Source organism: Chiloscyllium plagiosum, unplaced genomic scaffold (assembly GCF_037043375.1).
Source record: "Chiloscyllium plagiosum isolate Xiang-an unplaced genomic scaffold, Cpla_swu_hap1 HiC_scaffold_6, whole genome shotgun sequence".
NCBI classification, from domain to species: domain Eukaryota; kingdom Metazoa; phylum Chordata; class Chondrichthyes; order Orectolobiformes; family Hemiscylliidae; genus Chiloscyllium; species Chiloscyllium plagiosum.
The window spans coordinates 60505931-60532147 of NW_028270144.1; the positions used below are offsets into that span (position 1 = coordinate 60505931).

Here is a 26217-nt window from a genome sequence, read left to right on the forward strand (position 1 = left end):
TCCACGGATAATTGATGAGGGTTAGGTAATTACCCCAAGTTGGCCTAATCACACAGGTATGTGATTAATTTGATTTGGTGCGTATGTATCAATTAATAATACAATTGATTTGTAATCACCAAAGTGGATTAGAATCAAATGTTTTTGTTTGTTCAGTGGTGAAGTCGTTCGTCTACCCAGAGGCTTTCTCCCCATTGGTGTAAAGCAATGAATGCTTTGACATTGGAAGTGGACCTGAGTGTCAAGTGATTCATCACCTCATTGTGCCTCAAGGATGAGGGATAGCATAGCATAAAGGGATCAAAATGATAGGAATCAAATAAAAAGGTTTTGTTCTTCCTAATAATTCGGAGGGTGTTTATGCTCCACCAGTTCTATAAGAAGCATGAAAAATCATAAGTAGTATTAGGGTTAAGAGAAGTGATAGTGAGGCAGAGTTGATGTCATCTTCTTATGTGAACTGAATGTAGTCTGATCCAGTATGGTGACTGATACACTGTTGTGGAGGTCTGGCACAAAGTACTACCCATCAATCTCTCATTATTCATTTGATACTCCTTGTAATTGCTTTGTACTATACAGAGGAAACCAGATTATTGGAAGGAGATTGAGGTCCCAATAGAAACATTACATCAAAGACACGTTTCCAGCACTGATCGCGTCTTTTGTTTATAGTGATTAAACAGGCACCTTCTCTAAATTACTAACCTACTGCCTTCTTTCTCTCCCCACACTTTCCCTGGAGTTCTACAGAGGGGTGTACACTGACACCCCCCTCCCCCTTCCCAGGAATAATCTCTCCAATATTGTCCTGTACTGGGCAAACATGGAACCTGTTAAAAAAATTGCAGTAAAAAGTTGTGTGTGTGTGCGCGCGCACGCTATTTGGAGACTTACCCCATAAAGGCAGCGGCAGCAGTAGCAGTCTTGTTGTTGGTGTGCAGTCCAGCTGTCCCGGAGGGGGGCCAGGGGTGAACAGGCGGCGGTGAGGGTGCTGTGTTGGGGGCGGGGGATCGTACACTTTGTGCGGGGGGGGGGGGGTTGGAACAGGTCAGGAGGCAGGGGGACTAGAGGGGGGGCAGGGTCTCATGCACTGTGTGCTGTTGTGGTCTCCTGAATAGGGAGCAGACTTTAAAATCTGAGTGCCAGAGGAAAAGCATTTAATCGATTAACCGAATAATCGGTTATCCGATCGAAATAGTGCCTGTCCATCACATTCAGATAATCGAGTTTCCACTGTAATTGGTTTCCATATTTTTCAGTTAGTGGAATCAAAGTATTCACAGAGCAAACCAATTGTTCTACAGTTTACCAAATTGTAAAGTTGCAAGCCTATTAATTTCAAAATAAATCATGCTGTGGTTTCCCAAAATATGAAGCAGAATGATCATTAATAATTAGACTATACTCAAACAGGCGACTATAGTCAGAGTACCATGCTGGCTAAATGAAAGACTTGCATTTGCATGCTGGCAAAACCAAGGAACTCATTATTGACTTTCCGCAGGATGTTACTCATGCCTCCCTAAACATTAACAGCACAGAGGTGGAACAAGTGGAGAGTGTCAAGCTCCTGGGAGTGGTCATCCACAACAAGCTTTCTAGGACTCTTCATGTGGATGCACTGGTTACAAAGGCCCAACAATGTCTCTTCTTCCTCAGGCAAGTGAGGAAATTTGGCATGACGGTGAATACCCTTGCCAACTTTTACTGGTGCAACATAGAGAGCATTTTATCTAGATGTATCATTACCTGGTATGGCAACTGTGCCATTCAAGATTGGAGACAGAGAGTGGTGAACTCGGCCCAGACAATCACAAAGGCCAACCTCCGATCTATGGAATCCATCTACCAGGCCTGCTGTCAAGGAAAGGCCGCCAGCATTCTCAAAGATCCATCCCACCCTGGCAATGTTTTTCTACAATCTCTACCATTGGGGAGAAGATACAGAAGCCTGAACACATGCACTAGGCGGTTTCTAAACAACAGTAGGCTAGAAACTGTTAGGATACTGAATAGACTCAAATTCTTTATATTCTCTTGTACTTGTGTTTTTGTTTTTTGCTGCTCTTTACCTATTATTTACTTATCTATGCTACTTAACTCTGTGATCTGCCTGTATTGCTGCAAGACAAAGCTTTTCACCGTACCTCAGTACACGTGACAATAAATTCAATTCAATTCTATATTGTGCCTTTCATGACTTCAGAGCGTACAGCAGCATTTTACATCCAATTAAATAATTTTGAAGTGCACTCATTTATAAATGTGGGAGAATATCAGCATTCAAATAATTTAACAAACTTGGAAAGTAAAAAAAATTATACAGGTATACAATCCTTTATCCAAAATCCTTGGGGTCAGTTGATTTTGGATTTTGGAATCTTTTGCATTTCAAAACAAAACGACATTTTCACAGTGAAATTAAAAAAAACTTAGCAAGTAGCAGACCCATGTGTGACTAGTACAAGTGCTGAGACACAATTTATGCAGTGCTAAGCCACGCTGCCATGTCACATCTGAGTGGCATGGGTCAAGTGGGTGTGGAGTTGGGTCACTTGTTCACACCTTGTTATGCAGAAAAACACTTCATGAAAGAAATGTTGGATTTCAGAGCTTTTGAAATTTCAAATAAAGGAGTGCGTACCTGTACTACATCTGAAAAGCCTGAAAAAGATATGGGAGAAAGGTTTAAGAGTTCCACATTTTTGGAAGGGAGCTAATTTGTTTTCAGTAGTAATATAAATTAGATAAAGTTAAGATTTTATGGAATGCAGTACAACTTTAAAATAATACTATATTCAAGTGTCTTCAATATATATCAGAGCGAGATTTATCCTTAGATAAGTATTATTCCTCCTATGAAATCTGAATCTTATGGTTTTGAGCTCCACTCAAAATACCCCTTGTAAGTTAAGATCAAAGTTCTGGTTCCCAAATACTGGTTGCTATCTGCCAGGCCATGTGGCTTATGTAGCGGCTAGTCTATTTCCCTGGTAAAGAACTGAGTTGGACTAATAATTTGTCCACATTAAAAATACCTGCTAATAGAAAAAAAATCTAACATTAGACATGGAAGATAAATAGGATACACACTAATTTTGTCACAATATTTCAAATGTCTGACACAAATCTTCAAAAGCACTTGATTTACTGGGGAAATACAAAAATTAGATTTCTTGTACAATACCTGCCATGCTGCAAAGACAGATGCAGGACTCAGAAGATTGGGATTTGTGGAATGACGGCCTCCCATATATTCATCAGTACAAATATCACAGCTTTCTGAATCTCTCCAGTCCCAATATGGAATAGTAAAATTGTCATCGTGTACCATCTTTCGGAGTTCACTTTCCCACAGCAACATAAAAGCTCTGTGCCAGGTCAGGAAACCAGGACCTTCATGAGCAAAGTCAATATCTATCCAAACATTTGACTTGCCTAATAAAGCATCTTTAGATGTATAATAGTGCATCCAAACAAACAGATCATAAACAGTTATATCTTTGAACATAGGATTTGAACCATTGTTCATCTGGGCATATGTTCCAGTGGCGATTTGATAGTCTTGGCTGATGGTGTATTTGGCTAAATTGATGTAAGCAAGAAACTTGTTCTTCTCAGTTGTTGTGAGGCTAAAGATATCTTTCCTGATCAACAATCGTTGTTCCGTGCAATTAGGACCAGTAAAGCCAAACTTGCAGTCTGCACAACTGAAACCCATAAAGTTTTTGTTGCACTGACAAGTCCTGTTGTAAAAGACAGATGGCCAGTTTTCACGATCATCCACCCCAGAGAATGGGAACTGAGGTCCATTTACAGCCTCAGTTATTAAAATGTCTTGACATGATCCTCTACCAGAGAGCTTGCCACAGGAAGATCCATCCCCGTTCCAAACTGGACAACACTCTTTCTTGAGAAGTGCATCTGCAGATGTACATGGTCGAGGAAACTGTTGAAATGAGAGTTTGAAAAAATTCAGAAGGCAAATTAAAAGGAGAGACATCTTTTTGGGTGAGCTCCTTTTACCTTGGCTCACTGCAGAGTGAGGAGTCAAACACATCACTTTGATTTTCTCCTCAAATTCAGAATCACATGCTTCAGATTAATGAAAAGAGCTTTTCATTCCTGACTAGCACAAATCATTACCAAATCCCCAGCCCTTAGCCAGCTGAAGTTAAAAAAAAATCCACTCATGAACATAAAACCATAGATTGATTAAATTTATTTTTATCTAAGATATAATTAAAAGGATTCTCATATCAAACCATGTAAGTACATAAGTGCTTATTTACACTTTACCAAAATAACTCAATTAAATTAAAATTTAGCATGTCTAATGGGTAATATTTACTTACTGAAATGAGATTAAGGGTGCATGTCCTGACACATTTAGAATTAAGTTTGAAAAAAAAAATCAATATCTACTCAAAGTTAAATTGGAGAATTTAACTGTTTTTAGTACAGATTTTAAAGATCAGATATATAATCTATACCATATGCTACGATACAAATTGATAGTTACGTTTAGTTATATGTTTTATTGGTTATTTGCAGAATTTTAAAAAGTTGTTAGATTATTACTGGTACTGTAATGGTGAATGTCGTTTTCATTAATTCAAAGCGTTAAGGAATTACCACAATTATGGAAGTAAGAAGTCAGCCGACTGTCTCGACATGTAGAGCAGAAACTCTGACGCACACGGGACACTACGACAGAGCAAGTTGTGGATCACAAGCCCCGTTTCATGATCGTACAGAAAGCACGAGTTTCTCTCTCATGTTCAGGCATTCGACCACTGTGGATACTTGAAATTTAATGAACCATCATACAAGACTGCTTTCGGTGCAAATTGTTAGAGGTTTAATAAGACTTTATAAACTTCCGATGTCGCAAAGCATCTGGCGGATCTTTTTTACAGTTTATCTATAATAGATGGGATAAACATAAAATTTTTAAAATGCATAGGTCGAATTCACAAAAAAAGCATCAAATTTATGAGCTGCTTAAAGAGAGGCCGCCTATCAAACGGAATCCCATCTCATTACAATCAACCCGACTTTTGACTGAAAATGCTAATCAAGCGAATGTATTAATATCCCAATCTGAAAATTGATTGGTACCAGAGATAAAGAACTCATTCGAGCAATGGGGATCAATCAACCACTTTGAGTCGGTAAAAACTAGCAATAAAGACTTAACGTGACACTCGATGAGTTTTGGACAAGTTGCTGTTAATGAAGATTTAGAGGTCAGCAAGATGAATATTTGTGTAATAAGCCCTGGAGGTCACAAAAATGCACATTAGGTAGACAGAAATAGACAATGCTATTGAGATGCAAATAAGAATCTTTGGTGACTGACAAATTGAATGAATGGAATGCCAACAAACTCAATTGAGTCACCAAAGAGTGGAAGTACTTGTGATAGGAACTGAAAATAATTACTTCAACATTCGCAGGTTTTATTACAGGAAAGCATAATTTATCCAAAGTTTGTTGCCCAAAATTTGACAATTTGGGGGCGGGCAACGTGTAAAGAGAAAAGCAAAAAGATTGTGTAGCATTCGGGCTGGGTATCACGCGCGTCGACAAAAAAAGAGATCCAACAATAGTATTGCCAAAGAAAATTCGTAATTTTGACTTTTTTCTGTCTAGTCTGTTTGAACAAGCCACTGAATGGATTGCAATCGCGGCGTTTCACTTTCTGAAGTTAACTGCAACCAAACACTGTCAGCAGTAATATGATTACAATTCCTCCGAGGCACAAAAGCTAAAAGCCTTCCATTCAATAGGGTAAAACTAAATTAGCAATGTAAGTATTAAAAGGAGTTATTTAGAAGCGCATGTAACAACAATGGCCTTGATTTCACCATTCCTGCCTGGAGAAGAACGTTTTATGTATGCAAGTTTTTATAAGATTGTTTTGGAACCATTTTTTAATTGAAGGGAAAAAGAAGATATTCAATTTTAAATTCCATCTAACGAAGACTGAGTAAGTTATTAAATCTTCACACCTAGAGTAAAGATGAGAGCAACTAACCGTTGAAAGCTATTTTGGGTGGAATTTCCTTTCTGAAGCAATGTGGGCAATATTGAAAATGAGAAAATTATAATCTTGACATTTAGGGGGTGAGGAATCCCAATTTGCTCGAAGTTTTAACTGGTGATTCCACAATCTCACTATACCAGCAACCATGTTTCCATGTATTTGCAAATGAGCTGAATGCACCTCCTGTCAATGTCATTTCCAAGTCACTTTTGTGACAAAATAGATGGTGTATATGCAGGGCACACACATTAGGCTGCAGCTTTCCAATTGCTATGCTTTCTCCACAATGTTTCGACATGTACCATGGAGACAATCCTCCTCCCTCAAGTGAGCATCAACAGAACAACATATTTGACTTGTCATCTTGCCTGCTTTTGGTCCAACTCTGATGTTACAAGTCCTGGAGGAATTTGGAACTTATAAAACCTGTAGCTTGTATGCATCTGTCAGTTGGTTTTGCATGCAATAGACAATAGGTGCAGGAGTAGGCCATTCAGCCCTTCGAGCCTGCACCGCCATTCAATATAATCATGGCTGATCATTCCTAATCAGTATCCTGTTCCTGCCTTATCTCCATAACCCTTGATTCCACTATCTTTGAGAGCTCTATCCAACTCCTTCTTAAATGAATCCAGAGAGTGGGCCTCCACTGCCCTCTGGGGCAGAGCATTCCACACAGCCACCACTCTCTGGGTGAAGAAGTTTCTCCTGAGCTCTGTCCTAAATGGTCTACCCCGTATTTTTAAGCTGTGTCCTCTGGTTCGACACTCACCCATCAGTGGAAATATGTTTCCTACTACCAGAGTGCCCAATCCTTTCATAATCTTATACGTCTCAATCAGATCCCCTCTCAATCTTCGAAACTCAAGGGTATACAAGCCCAGTCGCTTCAGTCTTTCAGTGTAAGGTAATCCTGCCATTCCAGGAATTGACCTCATGAACCTACGCTGCACTCCCTCAATAGCCACAATGTCTTTTCTCAAATTTGGAGACCAGAACTGCACACAGTACTCCAGGTGTGGTCTCACCAGGGCCCTGTACAGCTGCAGAAGCACCTCTTTGCTTCTATACTCAATTCCTCTTGTTATGAAGGCCAGCATGCTATTAGCCTTCTTCACTACCTGCTATACCTGCATGCTTGCCTTCATTGACTGGTGTACAAGAACGCCCAGATCTCTCTGTACTGCCCCTTTACATAAATTGATTCCATTGAGGTAGTAGTCTGCCTTCCTGTTCTTGCTACCAAAGTGGATAACCATACATTTATCCACATTAAACTGCATCTTCCATGCACCTGCCCACTCACCTAATTTGTCCAGGTCACCCTGTAATCTCCTAACATCCTCATCACTTTTCACCCTGCCACCCAGCTTTGTATCATCAGCAAATTTGCTAATGTTATTGCTGATACCATCTTCTATATCATTAACATATATTGTAAAAAGCTGTGGTCCCAGCACGGATCCCTGTGGTACCCCACTGGTCACTGCCTGCCATTCCGAAATGGAGCCGTTTGTCACTACCCTTTGTTTCCTATTAGCCATCAATTTTCAATCCAATCTAGTAGTTTGCCCCCAATACCATGCACCCTAATTTTACTCACTAACCTCCTGTGTGGGACTTTATCAAAAGCTTTCTGAAAGTCCAGGTACACTACATCTACTAGATTTCCCTCGTCCAACTTCATAGTTACATCCTCAAAAAATTCAAGAAGATTAGTCAAGCATGATTTCCCCTTCATAAATCCATGCTGACTCTGTCCTATCCTGTTACTACTATCCAGATGTGCAGTAATTTCATCCTTTATAATAGACTCCAGCATCTTTCCCACCACTGAGGTCAGACTAACTGGTCTATAATTACCTGCTTTCTCTCGCCCACCTTTCTTAAAAAGTGGTATAACATTAGCCACCCTCCAATCCTCAGGAACCGACCCCGAATCTATTGAAAATAATCACCAACGCATCCACGATTTCCCGAGCCACCTCCTTCAGTACCCTGGGATGCAGACCATCAAGCCCCGGAGACTTATCAACCTTTAGACCTAACAGCCTCTCCAACACCAAATCCTGGCAAATATAAATTCCCTTAAGTTCAGGTCCTTCAGCCACTGTTACCTCAGGGAGATTGCTTGTGTCTTCCCAAGTGAACACAGATCTGAAGTACCCATTTGATTCCTCTGCCATTTCTTTGTTCCTAGTAATATATTCCCCTGTTTCTGTCTTCAAGGGCCCAATTTTTGTCCTAACCATTTTTTTGCCTTGCACATACCTAAAAAAGCTTTTACTATCCTCCTTAATATTCTTGGCCAGTTTACCTTCGTACCTCATTTTTCCTCTGCGTATTTCCTTCTTAGTAATCCTCTGTTGCTCTTTAAAAGCTTCCCAGTCCTCAGTTTTCCCACTTATCTTAGCTGTGTTATACTTTTTCTCTTTTAACTTTATATGTTTCTTTACTTCCCTCGTCAGCCACGGCCGCCCATGCCTCCTCCTGGGATCTTTCTTCCTTTTAGGAATGAACTGATCCTGCAACTTCTGCATTATACACAGAAATATCCGCCATTGTTCCTCCACGGTCATCCCTGCTAAGGTATTGCACCATTGAACTTTGGCCAGCTCCTCCCTCATAGCTCCACAATTCCCTTTATTCAACAGAAGTACTGTCACTTCTGACTGTACCCTCTCCCTCTCAAATTGCAGATTGAAGCTTATTGTATTATGGTCACTACTTCCCAATGGCTCCTTCACTTCGAGGTCTCTGACCAATTCTGGTTCGTTACACAATACCAGATCCAGAATTGCCTTCTCCCTGGTCGGCTCCAGCACCAGCTGCTCTAAGAATCCATCTCTGAGGCACTCCACAAAGTCTCTTTCTTGTGGCCCAATACCATCCTGATTCTCCCAGTCTACCTGCATGTTAAAATCCCCCATAACAACTGTAGTGACATCTTTGCGACAGGCCAATTTCAGCTCCTGATTTAACTTACATCCGACATCCAGACTACTGTTTGGGGGCCTGTAGATGACTCCCAAGAAGGTCTTTTTACCCCTGGTATTTCGAAGCTCTATCCACACTGACTCTACATCTCCTGATTCTAGGTCCCCCCGCGCAAGGGACTGAATATCGTCCCTTACCAACAAGGCCACCCCACCCCCTCTGCCCGTCAGTCTGTCCTTACGATAACACGTGTATCCTTGAATATTCATTTCCCAGGCCCTGTCCACTTGAAGCCACGTCTCAGTTATCCCCACAATATCGTATCTGCCAATTTCCAAAAGAGCCTCAAGATCACCCATCTTATGTCTAATGCTTCGTGCATTCATGTATAGTATTTTTAATTTGTTACTGCTCTCACCCTTCCCATCAACCCTTATTTCACTCAACCTTACAGCATGATGCCTTTCCGAGTTTTCTGCCTCATTAATACAGTTGTCTTTCTTGACTTCTCTTGTTCTAACTTTCCCTTCAATTTCCTTTTTAAACATCCAGCTTGTCCCCTCCCCCCCGCTACTTAGTTTAAATGTAGCGGTGTTGCAGTAGAAAACCTGCCTGCCACAATACTGGTCCCTAACCTATTAAGGTGCAAGCCGTCTCTCTTGTAGAATTTATGTTTACCACAAAATATACCCCAGTGATCCAAGAACTTAAACCCTTGCTTCCTGCACCAGTTCCCCAACCACACGTTCAAGTCCATTATCTCCCTGTTTCTGGCCACACTAGCCCGAGGAACTGGAAGCAAACCGGAGATAACCACCTTGGACGTCCTGCTTTTCAGCCTTCTTCCAAGTTCTCCGAAGTCTCACTGTAGTATGTTCCTCCTCTTCTTCCCGACATCATTTGTGCCGACATGTACCACCACCTCTGGCACTTCACCCTCATCCTTGAGGATTTCCTGCACTCTGTCCACGATGTCTTTCACTCTAGCACCAGGAAAGCAACACACCATCCTTAAATCCCGTCTGCTGCCACAAAAACCCCGGTCAGTTCCTCTCACGATGGAGTCCCCTATTACCACGGCTCTGTGCGATGTCCGACTCTTCTGCTCTGCCTCTGCGGCAACTTTTGATTGACAAACTTGGCCGCCTTGCGAACTGGCAGTGTCATCAGTCTCTGCTTCCAAAAGCTTCAACTTGTTCCTGACAGGTACTTCTCCCGGGGTCTCTTGCACCTGTCTCCTCTCTGCCTTCCTCATCATTTGCTCTCTTCTGCTCTCTTCTGGCATGATTGGTGTAATAACATCGCTGAAGGTCTTGTCCAGAAAGATCTTGTTTTCTCGGATGAGCCTAAGGTCTTCGAGTTCTTTCGTCAGCGCTGCAATATGCTCGGTCAATTGCTGAATGTGCTCACACTTTCCACACATATACGAGCCAGACACACCAGAGTCATTGACCTCCCACATCAAGCACGTAGCGCACTGAACCAGCTTGGCAGTCATGTCTTCACGCTCTTCAACTGTGGTGTAATCACTTCACTCAACCTCCTTGTCAATGAGTCCTGAGCTGAAGCCTCACTCTTCGATCTAAACTTCATTAGACCCTCTTTGTGGCACATCTGTGGACTCTTAATTAAGGTTAGAGGAGGAGGGAGGGAGGGAGACCCTACTTTGTAGGACCTGGGGTTTAGAACACACCCACTCTAATAGTAATCACTTACCTTCCCGACCGGCTTTGCGCTCCGTCTGAACTTCCGCCCAGCTGGGACACCTGGATCTCATGCATATAAACAGGGGAGACTGGACCCCTCCTAGCAGAGTGCTTTAGGGAACATCTCCGGGCCCGATGCAGTCTCCTCTACGTTGGGGAGACTGGATGCCTCCTAGCAGAGCGCTTTAGGGAACATCTCTGGGACACCTGCACCAATCAATCACACCACCCTGTGGCCCAACATTTCAACTCCCCCTCCCACTCTGCCGAGGACATGGAGGTCCTGGGCCTCTTTCACCACCGCACCCTCACCACCAGATGCCTGGAGGAAGAACACCTCATCTTCCACCTCGGAATACTTCAACCCCAGGGCATCAATGTGCACTTCAACAGTTTCCTCATTTCCCCTTCCCCCACCTCACCCTAGTTCCAAACTTCAGCTCAGCACTGTCCCCATGACTTGTTCTACCTGCCTATCTTCTTTTCCACCTATCCATTCCACCCTCCTCCCTGACCTATCACCTTCATCCCCTCCCCCACTCACTTATTGTACTCCATGCTACTTTCTCCCCACCCCCACCTTCCTCTAGCTTACCTCTCCATGCTTCAGGCTCTCTGCCTTTATTCCTAATGAAGGGCTTTTGCCCAAAACGTTGATTTTGCTGCTCCTTGGATGCTGCCTGAACTGCTGTGCTCTTCCAGCACCACTAATCCAAAATCTGGTTTCCAGCATCTGCAGTCATTGTTTTTACCTAGGATGCATCATATGGCTGTTTCATTTTTAAAAACTTATTCTATGTTTACTTGGAGGTTGCCAACCTCTAACGTGCAATCATTTTAGTGCAAAGAGTCTTCAATTAGTAACTTCAGGCTAGTAGCTTCTGTCATTTCTGTTGCCATTTGGTGCAGAGGGAGAGAAAGGCACCTTGTTGGAGTTGGAAGTACCGAAGGCAAGAGGATGGCTGTATTGCTGTATAACACTAACTTGTTAATGTTATACCTGCAGCATATGCCAGTACCATTTGTGAACATACATTATATGGTTCAAGCAAAGAGTCACAGCTGAAAGTCAAAGGAAACTGTAACCTTATCAAGAGGCACTACCAACATTAGTCAAGGAGAAACTATTATGCTATCTACTAATTTGGGAGAATGTGCAGAAAGAAGGGCATGAAGATTCACAAAACCATGGAATGGGAGAGTAAAATTAGGATATTAGTTACACATGGGGCTGTATGGAAATAGAGAAACTGAAAGGTAATCAGGAACAGCAACACAAGAGTGAAAAGGGTAATTATAGTGTTTAGGTGGAGCAAGCAAGTCACTCATGAGAATAAAAGGTTTGAACCTTTCCATCATAAATTGAAAGTTAACTGTGCAAGTGCATTACAAAATGACTTTTACTGCATGCAGAATGACTGGAGTAAATTGCATGTGTTTTCTTCAAGGATGATGTAATATTGTTTTAACCTGAAAGTCTGCAAGGGTAATTTGTATTAAGAATCTATCTAGTGATTAAATAGATACGACCCATCTGACATCAAATTGCAGGTCATTCATTTTCCAAGACTCTAGATTACAAATTACAGCCAAAAGTTATCAAACAATTACATTGTTGACATGAATTGCTTCTGAATCATGTCAGCTGAGCAATGCAATCAAACACTAATTTAGAATCATCATCCTCTGCCTATTAGTTCTGAAATACAGTCCATAGCTGTGACAAAGGCTTCTACTCCATTGTTACTTAAAGTAGTTATGACCATTGATACTAGATTTCAGATCTGAGGTCGATATCCTGGGATACCATGGTGCTTACATATTTTAAGACACACCGGTTCCTTTATCATTTCAGGGTCCTAGAGCCATGTGGGGTTGACTGCTGGGAAATGAGTGTTACTCTCACCAAACATGGCTGATATCCCCTTTATGAAACACTCATACAGAATGAACATATAACACTGTCCACACTTCAAGGGTCAGAGTGGAATAGACTATTGACCTCATCAAGCTGAGGTTTGATGCCTGGACTGCTCGAGTGGAGTCTTCAGTAAAGCTCAACTGGAGCAGACAAATTGGGTGGGGGGTTGAGAAACTATCTGAGAATGGAGATGAGAACCAGAGTATTGACTGGCAGGGAAACCAAGATAGCAAGTCAAAGCAATACATCAAGCTCAAGAAGCCAGGTAGAACCTAATTAAAAGCCACTTTCACAATGACTGAACAAAAACAGTATGCTGGAGAAACTCAGCAGGTCTGGAAGCATCTGTGGAGAGAGAAACAGAATTAATGATTCTGCAGAATTGAAGAGTAGTATGGGACTTGAAATTTTAACTCTTTCTCTTTCAACAGATGTTGCCAGATTTGCTGAGTCCCTCCAGAATTGTCAGTAGTTATTTCAGATTTCTAGCATCCATAGTATTTTGCCTTTAACTAAGCTAAATGAACTGGACTTGGACTTCCTTTAGTAGTTTAATTCTCTTTTATTCACTTATGGGACATGGGTGTTTCTGGCTGGGTCAGAATTTATTGCCTACCTCTAATCTCAAAAGGCAATTATGAGACAACCATATTGCTGTAGGTTTGGAGTCACATGAATGCCAGACCACGTAATGAAGGCAGATTTCCTTTCCTAATGGATATTAGCAAACCAATTAGGTGTTTTTAATAACAATCAACAGTGGTTACATGGTCATCATTAAGCTAGCTTTTTATTCCAGATTTATATTCCATTCAAATTTCATCATCTACTATGGTGGTATACAAAATCACGTCCCCAGGACATTAGCCTGAATTTCTGGATCGCTAGTCCAGTGACATTACCAGTACTCCACTGCCTTTCAGTGTATAAATGGTAAGTAGCCCTGCTTGTCCCAAAGGACACATGGACTTTGTTATTCTTGCAGTTCTTAACCTTATCTATTGCTGAACAAATGTTTCATTATCCATATAACGTGTTGCTTGATACTTTTCAGGTGATCCCAATTTAAAGTATCTACATCTAAGGGACTATTCCCAGGGAGTGGAGTGCATCATTTCTCCCACCAACTCTATTTTGATTTAGTCCCTACCCTCCCCCTCACTGTTTTGATCACACAGCACTGCCCTTTGATGTGAAGGGCAGTGTTTGTCACTGGCCACCCCGGTGTTTTCCTATCTTCCTGGTGGTGGAATTTGAATAAAGATTTGTGCACTTTGTGTCTTTCACTGTGTCTCACACCTGCACACACACAAAAAAAAGGGGCTATTCCCCATTGAGGGGATGAAAATCAGTGTGACACTGTATGAACATCACATGGTACTAAGTTGAGCTAGCTCTTGAAGTTTCATTTAGCATATAGGTGCAGTGTAGTCTCTCCTGAGCAGCAATTTAAGAACAATCTTGAGGTATCTCCTTTTGACCCTGCCATCATCTGTTAGCCTTTGATGTTTTAGAGGTTGCTTAGAAAGGTGATCTAGAAACTCAAGGTAACAACCTGGGGATATGGTTTTGCATGTCACTACAGTAGATGGTGAAATTTGAATGGAATATTGCCTGAAAGCTTGAGCACCCTGTAGAAAATTGTTAAATGCATGGGAGGAAGTGCCTTATGTAGCTTGTCTCAGCAGGCAAATGCATAGTGAAGGAGAGAGAAGATGTGAACTGTCCATTAACATCCTCCAGTCCTGAATGACAGTGTATTCCATTGAAAAACTACTAAAATGAACTGCTTCCACATCCTCACTTATAGGTATGGAAGATGTGTGTAGGCCAGGCCTTAACACAGTCCCTCCATATTGTGATTGCCCAATTTAAAATGAAATACTTTCTAGTCATTAATATCCACAAACCTGACTGCCCCGGCCAACCCATTGTCTCAGCCTGCTCCTGCCCCACCGAACTCATCTCTGCATACCTTGACACGGTCCTGTCCCCCTTAGTCCAAGAACTCCGCACCTACGTTCGGGACACCACCCATGCCCTCCACCTCCTCCATGATTTTCGCTTCCCCGGTCCCCAACGCCTTATCTTCACCATGGACATCCAGTCCCTGTACACCTCCATCCCCCATCACGAAGGACTTAAAGCCCTCCGCTTCTTCCTTTCCCGCCGTACCAACCAGTACCCTTCTACTGACACCCTCCTTCGACTGACTGAACTGGTCCTCACCCTGAACAACTTCTCTTTCCAATCCTCCCACTTCCTCCAAACCAAAGGAGTAGCCATGGGCACCCGCATGGGCCCTAGCTATGCCTGCCTCTTTGTAGGATATGTGGAACAGTCCATCTTCCGCAGCTACACTGGTACCACCCCCCACCTTTTCCTCCGCTACATCGATGACTGTATCGGCGCTGCCTCGTGCTCCCACGAGGAGGTTGAACAGTTCATCCACTTTACCAACACCTTCCACCCCGACCTCAAATTCACCTGGACCGTCTCAGACTCCTCCCTCCCCTTCCTAGACCTTTCCATTTCTATCTCGGGTGACCAAATCGACACGGACATTTACTATAAACCGACCGACCCCCACAGCTACCTAGACTACACCTCCTCCCACCCTGCCCCCTGTAAAAACGCCATCCCATATTCCCAATTCCTTCGTCTCCGCCGCATCTGCTCCCAGGAGGACCAGTTCCAAAACCATACAACCCAGATGGCCTCCTTCTTCAAGGACCGCAATTTCCCGCCAGATGTAGTCGACGATGCCCTCCACCGTATCTCTTCCACTTCCCACTCCTCTGCCCTTGAGCCCCGCACCTCCAACCGCCACCAGGACAGAACCCCACTGGTCCTCACCTACCACCCCACCAACCTCCATGTACAACATATCATCCGCCGTCATTTCCGCCACCTCCAAACGGACCCCACCACCAGTGATATATTTCCCTCCCCTCCCCTATCAGTGTTCCAAAAAGACCACTCCCTCCGTGACTCCCTCGTCAGGTCCACACCCCCCACCAACCCAACCTCCACTCCCGGCACCTTCCCCTGCAACCGCAAGAAATGCAAAACTTGCGCCCACACCTCCCCCCTCTTACTTCCCTCCAAGGCCCCAAGGGACACTTCCATATCCGCCACAAATTCACCTGCGCCTCCACACACATCATCTATTGCATCCGCTGCACCCGATGTGGCCTCCTCTATATTGGGGAGACAGGCCACCTACTTGCCGAACGTTTCAGAGAACACCTCTGGGACACCCGGACCAACCAACCCAACCACCCCGTAGCCCAACACTTTAACTCCCCCTCCCGCTCCACCAAGGACATGCAGGTCCTTGGACTTCTCCATCGCCAGACCATGGCAACACGACATTTGGAGGAAGAGCGCCTCATCTTCTGCCTGGGAATCTGCCAACCACAAGGGATGAACTCAGATTTCTCCAGTTTCCTCATTTCCCCTCCCCCCACCTTGTCTCAGTCAAATCCCTCGAACTCAGCACCGCCTTCCTAACCTGCAATCATCTTCCTGACCTCTCCGCCCCCACCCCACTCCGGCCTATCACCCTCACCTTGATCTCCCTCCACCTATCGCATTTCCAAAGCCCCTCCCCCAAGTCCCTCCTCCCTACCTTTTATCTTAGCCTGTTGGACACACTTTCCTCATTCCTGAAGAAGGGCTTATGCCCAAAACGTCGATTCTCCTGTTCCTTGGATGCTGCCTGACCTGCTGTGCTTTTCCAGCAACACATTTTCAGCTCTGATCTCCAGCATCTGCAGCCCTCACTTTCTCCTCTAGTCATTAATATCATGGTTCAAAGATCCCTAAAGTTAGGGTCCACTTGCAGTCAATGAGTCAGTTGCTTATGATAGATGACTAATGTTTAGCTATTAAGTTCTTTCATTCTTGTAATGTTTGAAGAAGCTGATCATGTCACACCTGTGACTTCTCCAGGTCTGATCGTGACAAAGACACCAGAGCAGACAATTTGAGTGAGTATACATATTTTCCAAAGTACAATTTTATTTACAGTGGTATGTTAGCTGTGTGACTCGTGCACCCTCGGTGAATTTTGTTTTCTTCCTCAACTTCCCTATATGTTTCAGTGCAGTACCAACTTTTGCCATTAGATGGAGAAAACAGCCCCTTGTTGGCTCTGGTGTTTGGGAACTATTAGGCAGTTATTAGATTCCCTACAGTGTGGAAACAGGCCCTTTGGCCCAACAAGTCCACACCAACCCTCCAAAGAGTGACCCACCCAAACCCTTTTCCCCTCTGACTAATGCACCTAACACTATGGGCAATTTAGCATAGCCAATTCGCCTAACCTGCACATCTTTGGATTGTGGGAGGAAACCAGAGCACCCAAAGGAAACCCTTTGGGGTTGCTTGGCCGAGAGTGTTTAGAGTTGCTGAGTGTGGTGTGTATAGGTTCCCCCTCCTCTACTGGCACTTCTGCAGACTTTGGTGTCGCAGAAGTGGTGGAGGGGCCAGGCATTCCAGACTGTCTTGAGAATAAGATTTTGGGGATCATGTGTGAGGCTTCTCCACCCTCCACCACCATGCCTCTCTGAGAAGAGACGACATCTGTGTTGAGTTTGAAGTCTTGCCATTAATGCTGAGCAATGGAGTTCATGTGCATATCCAAAAGATAGTTTGTTGGATGAGTTTCTTTTTGGCAGTACTTGGAGACAGCCAGACACTTGTTGGAGTCAATATAGCATGGATTAGTAATGATGGACTTTTCTGACCTTCAATCCAGTTGGACTGTGTTTGTCTGTGCATTTTGGCAAAGTCATTTAATAGCCAACTTCATGGGAATCATCTACAGGTTGGGGTTGAGCAGGTGCTCGGTTTCTGGCAGACCTCTGAGTGTCAAAGACCTGAAGTGTTTCTTCCTTGACTAGCTGTAGAGACATGTCAATGATTTGCTCATCAGATTATGCTCTTGTCTATGTTAGTTTCCATTGGGGTGTAAGTGCCTGAGCTGGTGGAGGTGCATATGAAAGTCACAGGTTAATCCTCTAGGGGTTCAATTGGAATTATGTAACAATCTGTGGAATTCATTAGCCCAGAATACAATGGATGCTGGGACATTGAGTAAGTTTGAGGAGGAGATAAACCGATTTTTAGTTAGTAATAGAACATAGAACATTACAGCGCAGTACAGGCCCTTTGGCCCTCTATGTTGCGCCGCCCTGTCATACTAATCTGAAGCCCATCCCACCTACACTATTCCATGTACATTCATATGCCTGTCCAATGACTTAAATGCACTTTAAACTTGGTGAACCTACTACCGTTGCAGGCAAAGCATTCCATACCCTTACTACTCTGGGTAAAGAATATGTTGAAGGATTATGGAGAGTGGGCTGGAACATGGAGGTGAAGTTATGAGTTCAGCCGTGATTATATCAAATGGATGAGCATGTTCAAGGGGTTGAATTGCCTGACATTGCTCCTCGTTCTTTTATCATATGTTCTAATGTGAAAGCTGTTGATCAAAATTTAGAACCTCACTTTGCACGATTCCAACTTAGTAATTGTAGAACCAATTTCTGTTTGACTGTTTTGTACAATTTCATATTCTATTGGAAAGATGGGTAACTCAACCATTTATTTCTTGCATAATTGAGGAATGAATATGTTTTGATCACACCACTAAAAGCAAAGCATTTATGGAGGATATAGAAAGCAATAAATGTATGGGGGATGCTATCTCCCACCTTATATTTTGCATGCAAAGTTCAATATATATTTTGGTGTTACACACTTTGAAACTTATCTTCCAAAGGCAATTTACTGTACATGTCTGAAGCATCAGTTTCTTTGGAATGGCTGAGTTTTAAAACTTGTTATATCTTCAATGTGTTCCATATTCTACTTTGTAAATTGGAACATCCACACACCTTAGGATCAGAAATAGGATACTGGGCACAGAGTTGTGTGTTGCTGGAAAAGCACAGCAGGACAGAAAGCATCTGAGAAGCAGGAAAATTGACATTTCGGGCCAGAGCCCACCCTGCCATTTAATAAGATCATGGCTGATCTGATTACTTCCAATTCCCATCTATCCCGATAGCCTTTCTCCCCCTTGCAAATCAAATCAGGAATCCATCTACTGCCTTAAATATATTTCACTGCCTTTTGAAGAAGAGACTTCTAAAGACTTTCTGAAAATATTTCCAACCTCATGCTAACTTAAATGGACTGAAAACATTATTTGTGTTTTTGTCTACAGATGCTGTCAAAACTGTTGAGTTACTCCAGCACTTTGTGATTTTGATTTGGATTAATACTTCCTTTATGGTGTCATTAGAAATGTCCACTTTGCTATCAACTAACTGTTATTAATGATGCACAGAGGTTTCAAGTCATTGATTTGACTTTCCCATTTTGTTTCACTCCATTGTAAGATCAGGCATATGGTTATGAGAAGTTTCCTTAACCGTGTATTGTGCATATTGCACTAGGTCAAGGAATGCTGTTGCCTGCAAGTGACATTTGTCAGCAGCATTAACAAATAAATTTAAAGAATGTGTGCTTCAAGGAAGAAATAAGACTCATTAATTAACATCCAGACTTTTTTGTTATAATCATCTTTCTTTGCCCTGCAAATTCTTTCATTCTATCTTGTATCCTTATCCATGTAAGCTTTCAATAGGCAATTAAATTTCTCCTAACTGGTGAAGGATCGTGTCCATCATGCCAATACTAGTTGTCGTCATTATTGGCACAATCCTTCTATGTACAAGCCTATAGTTACCATTGGAATCAACTAGGAGAAAGTGAGGTCTGAAGATGCTGGAGATCAGAGTAGAGTGTGTTGCTGGAAAAGCATAGCAGGTCAGGCAGCATCCGAGGAGCAGGAAAATTGATGTTTCGGGCCAGAGCACTTCTTCAAGAATTCCTCTCGACTATAGTTACCATAGTCTGAGACCTGGGCCAGATTTTCCAAGGAGTAGCAATCACACATTGCCACTCCTGTCCTTTATGAAAGAGATCCACATAACTGACAAGGTTCCAATCAGAGCTCCTTCCAAAATGTAGAGCTGTATTTTTATTCTGACAGGACCTTCATAATGCAGAACAGTAGGGAGCAAGCAATGTATGCCTCCTGTTTGACACCCATCATTTAAATGCCTAACATCACAGCCACTTTGGTTCCTTTCGAAAGAAAATATACACAAAATAACGGAGGTAAGGGTAGAGTGTCAGTGCTAGAATTCCAGGTAAGTTGGGTGCCAGTTTGTGTGTGCCAGGTAGTAAACTGTTGGGTAAGTAGAAGTAGGGTACCAGGTGGTCAGGGTGCCAAGTAGGTGAGGTGTAGGGTGGCGAGTGAAGAGTGCTAAGGATAGCTCCGCGTGGTTGGGTGATATTGGTTCCAGCGATTGGGGTGGGGTTAGATTTGTTAGTGGGGGAAGGAAAGTTTGGGTCTGGTGCAGGGTGCATAAGGTGGTGTCTGGTCCCATGGCTGGAGGATAGAGAGGCAGTATCAGGTCAAGGTCTGGGGCAAGTATAATAAGAGTTTACTCATTTTAATAGTGGTTCAACAGTTAGCTGATTAATACTCTCTTTTTCTCCTAAATGACTATTTACATAACTGCAGCCATCTGAATTTTCAAACGTATAATGGATGCTTTGAGGATTCCAGGTATAGGGGAATTGTCCTGCAGAATCTTCAATTTCTCAGGCAAATTCCTCATGTTTTGGTGGGGGTTCTGCAGGGTCTCAATTCACAAGTCAAGTCTACTTCGCAGAAGTGACTATCTGGCTATCGAAACATCTGGCATTTTCACAAAGTGAATGTTCATGGCTATTTGCTCAACATGAGCCAAATCTGGGGTAAAATCTCGAATGATTAATGTACTTGGTAGTATAAACAGATGTTACAGTTCTTTCTTTGTTGGATAACAACTGGATTATTCTGTATGTCTTTCTCAAGGTCAAGTACATGTAACTCATTGCCTTTCTCACAAAGATAGTTATCTATAACTAGGCCAAACAAAGCTAGAAATTCTACAGATTTCAGAAGTTCCTCTTCCCAGAAATGATTTGGAGATGCTGATGTTGGACTGGGGTGTACAAAGTTAAAAATCGCACACCACCAAGTTATGCTCCAACAGGTTTATTTGGAAGCACTAGCTTTCAGAGCACTGCTCCTTCATCAGGTGGTTGTGGAGTATAACATTGTAATGCACAGAATTTAGAGCAAAAGTTTATAGTGTGATGTAACTGAAATTGTATATTGAAATTGACTTGGATTGTTTATCAAGTCTCTCTTGTTTTAGAATGGCCATGTTGGTTTCAGTTCTTTCATATGTAAATTCCATAACTTTCTTCAAGTTCACTTGAGAATGTAACTTTAACAATAGGTGCTATGTTGGCCCAAATAATGCTTTGAAGGTGTGAGGTGCCCTGTGTGAGACTCTGTGCTCCAATGTTCAGACTGATTCTAATCATAAAAAAGGGATTTACAGAATCTTACATGGATTTAAGCAGTTTTTGAGCAAAATAAAATGTAATTCTGCTGGTACAAATTCACCTCACAAGCTTTGTGTATGTGTATGTGTATGTGCGCGCACGCACTCAGGGCGGGGTAGGAGTATGCATTTGCGTGAGGGTGCATGTGGGAGTGTGTGAGGGAGGGTCTGTGTGAGTATATGGGTCTGTAGAAGTGTTTGTGTGTGTGTGAGTTTTTGCACAGATGCTCTCTCATACACAAGCTCTTTCTCATACGCTCACACATGCACTCCCACACTCTCTCAAGCACTCAAGATTTATACCCGTTTACACTCGCTCATACACACTCTCTCACAGACACTCGTACCCATCCACATGCTTGTGCGCATGCACACACACCACAAATGTGTGTATATTTGTATTTGCAGAAGTACATTTTATTTTGCTCAAAAACTGCTTAAATCCATGTATGATTCTGTAAATATCATCTTTAGATCAGAATCAGTCTCACACCTTCATTGCATTACCTGGGCTGACATGGCACCGATTTGTTTAAAGTTCACTTGAGAATGTAACTTTCAGAAAGTTCTGGAATTTACATATGAAAGATCTGAAACCAACTTGCCCATTCTAAAAGATGAGAGACCTAATAAAAAAAAATCCAGGTCTTTTTCAATATATAGTTTCAGTTACATCACACTGTAAACTTTTTTGCTTTAAATTGGTCCTACAATCTAATACTCCACATCCACCTGATGAAGGAGCAGCGCTTGGAAAGCTAGTGCTTCCAAATAAATCTGTTAGACTAGAACAAACTTCAGGAAGGAAGCCGATGGTATGGCAAAAATGTACCACACGAGGGAAAATGGTTAAGATGATCTGAGCAAGGATTGCGTTAGATAGCTAAATGGAGAAACTTTGAGAAAGAGCTACTCCTGTTCACTGGTTGCCTGCTTAAGAAGTTCCGTCAGTGGGAATGTCCACATGGAGAGTGAGGAGGAAACTGCAGTACAGCATGTCTCTGGATATGTGGTTGAATTGCTCATGCTCTGATGCAGTTGGTCATAATAAATAAGAGCTTCTCATAAAGTCCTGCGCCATCAATTTTTCTTTAAGCCCTAGTGTGGTATGCCAAGGCTGCTGCCTTGCACATTTTTGTAATCCTAGATAACGTGTCTACTAGGCAAACTAGGCAGTTATTTTTTTTTTCACCATCCCCTGACTTGCTCACTGATTTGTTTGCAACCCAGAAGACTCCCCTATTGATTGCTGGAAATCATTCCTATGTGCTGGCTGTGACCTCTTGCCATGATAATTTGAAAGAGGCTTGGCTGTTAAAATTGTTTAAAGCCTGGTCTAATTAGATAGATTACTTAGTGTGGAAACAGGCCCTTCGGCCCAATAAGTCTACACCGACCCTCCAAAAAGCAACCCACCCAGACCCATTCCCCTATATTTACCCCTTCACCTAACACTACGGACAATTTAGCATGCCCAATTCACCTAACCTGCACTTTTGTTTTTGGAATGTGGGAGGAAACCGGAGCACCCGGAGGAAACCCACGCAGACACGGGGAGAATGTGCAAACTCCACACAGTTGCCTGAGGCGGGAATTGAACCAGAGTCTGTGGCGCTGTGAGGCAGCAGTGCTATCCACTGTGCTGCCCACATGCCACTATGCTGCCCACTGGTCATGTTGGGTTTTCAAAGAACGATAAAGCACAGGAACAGGCCCTTCAGCCCTCCAAGCCTGCACAGGCATATTTTGCACTTCCAACTAAAACTGTCTTCACTTCGAGGATTCATCTCCCTCTATTCCCTTCCTGTTCATGTATTTGTCATGTTGCTTTTGTCTGCTTCCACCACCTCTGGCAGCCCGTCCCAGGTAGTGACCACCCTTCATACGAAAAACATGCCTTGCACATTTCTTTTAATCCACACCCCTGCTGCACCTTTAACTTGTTCCCTCCACATTGAGTGGGAGCAGAATCCCTCCATTTCTACTATATTCATGCCATTCACAATCTTATAAACATCTATCAGGTTGCCCCTCAACTTCCTGCATTCCAGTGAAAACAAATTCTGTCCATGCAACCTTTCTTCACAGTTATACTCCTTCATACTAGGTAATATCCTGGTAAACCTTTTCTGTGCCCTCTCCAAAACATCCACATCCTTCTCTTAATACGGTGATCAGAATTGTACACAATATTTGAAGTGTGGCCGAACTAAAGTTCTATAGAGCTGCACTAGCAAGTCACCAGCAGGCACTTTCTCACCGTCTTTGCATTTCAGTTCTTTTTGAGCATAAAAGATATGGTTAGTAAGTTTGCAGATGACACCAAAATTGTAAATGTAGTGGACAGCGAAGAAGATTACCTCAGATTACAACAGGATCTTGATCAGTTGAGCCAATGGGCTGACAGGTGGCAGATGGAGTTTAATTTAGGTAAATGTGAGGTGCTGCATTTTGGGAAAGCAAATCTTAGCAAGACTTATACACTTAATGGTAAGGTCCTAGGGAGTGTTGCTGAACAAAGTGACCTTGGAGTACAGGTTCATAGCTCCTTGAAAGTAGAGTCGCAGGTAGATGGGGGATATTGAAGGCGTTTGGTATGCCTTCCCTTATTGGTCAGAGTATTGATTTCAGGAGTTGGGAGGCCATGTTGCGGCTGTACAGGACATTGGTTAGGCAACTGTTGGAATATTGCATGCAGTTCTGGTCTCCTTCCTATCGGAAGGATGTTGTGAAACTTGAAAGGGTTCAGAAAAGATTTACAAGGATGTTGCCAGGGTTGGAGGAGGGAGAGGTTGAATAGGCTGGGGCTGTTTTCCCTGGAGCGGCTGAGGGGTGACCTAATAAAGATCTATAAAATCATGAGTGTCATGGATAGGATAAATAGACAAAGTCTTTTCCCTGGGGTGGGGGAGTCCAGAACTAGAGGGCATAGGTTTAATGTGAGGGGAAAGATTATAAAAGAGACCTAAGAGGCAACTTTTTCACTCGAGGATGGTACGTGGATGGAATGAGTTGCCAGAGGATGTGGTGGAGGCTGGTACAATTGCAACATTTAAAAGGCATCTAGATGGGTATGAATAGGAAGGGTTTGGAGGGATATGTGCTGGCAGGTGGGACTAGATTGAGTTGGAATATCTCGTTGGCATGGACGCGTTGGACTGAAGGGTCTGTTTCTGTGCTGTACATCTGTGACTCTATCACAAACAACAGTTCCTCAAACCTTAAATTTAACTTTTAAGTATATTCATCTCCATCTTGCTGTCTCATTTCAGCAATCTGAGCTCTCCTAGATTAGATTAGATTAGATTACTTAGTGTGGAAACAGGCCCTTCGGCCCAACAAGTCCACACCGCACCGCCGAAGCGCAACCCACCCATACCCCTACGTTTACCCCTTACCTAACACTACGGGCAATTTAGCATGGCCAATTCACCTGACCTGCACATCTTTGGAATGTGGGAGGAAACCGGAGCACCCGGAGGAAACCCACACAGACACGGGGAGAACGTGCAAACTCCACACAGTCAGTTGCCTAAGGCGGGAATTGAACCCGGGTCTCTAGCGCTGTGAGGCAGCAGTGCTAACCACTGTGCCACCATGCTGCCCACATTTCCCCCACAACATTCATGGATAAAATATCATCATTATCTTCTGACCTTAGAATTCCCCCTCACTGGTGCTATTAGAGAACTAGGATGTCCCTCCTCTTTTTCCTGGCATGAGAATTTCCAGGATGTGAATCTAGTCCCACCTGCCAGCACATATCCCTCCAAACCCTTCCTATTCATACCCATCTAGATGCCTTTTAAATGTTGCAATTGTACCAGCCTCCACCACATCCTCTGGCAACTCATTCCATCCACGTACCATCCTCGAGTGAAAACGTTGCCTGCATTTTTAATATTAATTAAATATCACTCTTGCTCCTCATACTTTCACAACTAGTGATTCAAGAAATGTTGGTGATTAGCAAGCTTTTCCAAACTCCTTCACATCCTTGAAATTCTCATGCCAGGAAAAAGAGGGACATCCTAGTTCTCTAATAGCACCAGTGAGGGGGAATTCTAAGGTCAGAAGATAATGATGATATTTTATCCATGAATGTTGCGGGGGAAATGTGGCTGAATTTCTATTAAAAATCAAAAAATATCTCTAGTCACAACCATGAGTGGATGTCTTTTGATATTTTTAAATGGTTCATTAACGTTGGAGCGAGAAAGAGAATTTTTTTAAATAAAAATTTATTCCATGTGGCATTAGCATATACTCTGAATAGCTGGAAGAGTTTTGAGTAGAAATTCAAAGATTCTTTAGAAAACCTACTAGTCAAGAACTGTTGTTCTGGTCTCCATGATTCAGAACACTTAGTGTCAAAACAGAAATTGTTAGAACCTCTCGGGAGGCCTGACAGCATTTGTGGTGATAGCTGACTGACTTTTTATTTTCACGAGTGGAGTTTAGGTCCAATACCACTAGTTAACTTACCTGTTCCTTCACACCCTGCGAGCTGAACTGCTCACAGTTGTTATTTTTTGCTCTAGTGTCACATTTTCAGATTTAGAATTTTACTCGTGCATATTTAAAAACTTGATTTACTGAGTGCTGTCTTGAGGATTGACTACTCATTGTCATGTATTTGAAAAATATGGAAGTCACAGATTATATCAAATGGACATAATAATAGCTTGGATCTAACATAGTCATTGCAATTGATGTGTGACTCGCCCAATGAAAAAGAGGACTCCAGATTTCAATTTTCATTCAGCTCATTCTTGGCACAAATTCATTTTTATAAATTCATTCTATCAATTCACCTGCACAAGAAAATAAAAACTCAAAGTAATTGGTTTTTACCTACTAGGAACTCCTTGTCAAATATTGCCATAGCTAAATTACATCAGGATGTTCAAAATGTTGGCATTTTAAAATTAGTTTCATTACATACAGACCTTTATCATTGCTTAAGCAGACGACCAGTTTTCTGATGAGGATATTATTAATGTGCAACATCTAATTCTAAACAGTAATTACAAGAGTTCCAAAGACTTCAGAGGAAGGTTTAATAATTAAAAATCCAATGAAATTATTAATATACATGACAGCATTATAAAGAAACAT

At 42.6% G+C, this 26217-nt stretch overlaps 1 protein-coding gene across 1 annotated transcript in view; it reads right to left on the reverse strand.

Moving 5' to 3' along the window:
- The window catches only part of tyr (tyrosinase), a 94279-nt gene extending 90273 nt beyond the window's left edge, over positions 1 to 4006 (reverse strand). Inside the window, exon 1 of the mRNA XM_043691552.2 lies at positions 3191 to 4006. Within this exon, the coding sequence (XP_043547487.1) occupies positions 3191 to 4006 (816 nt within the window). The remainder of the gene's footprint in view (positions 1 to 3190) is intronic.
- Positions 4007 to 26217: the final 22211 nt, after the last annotated feature.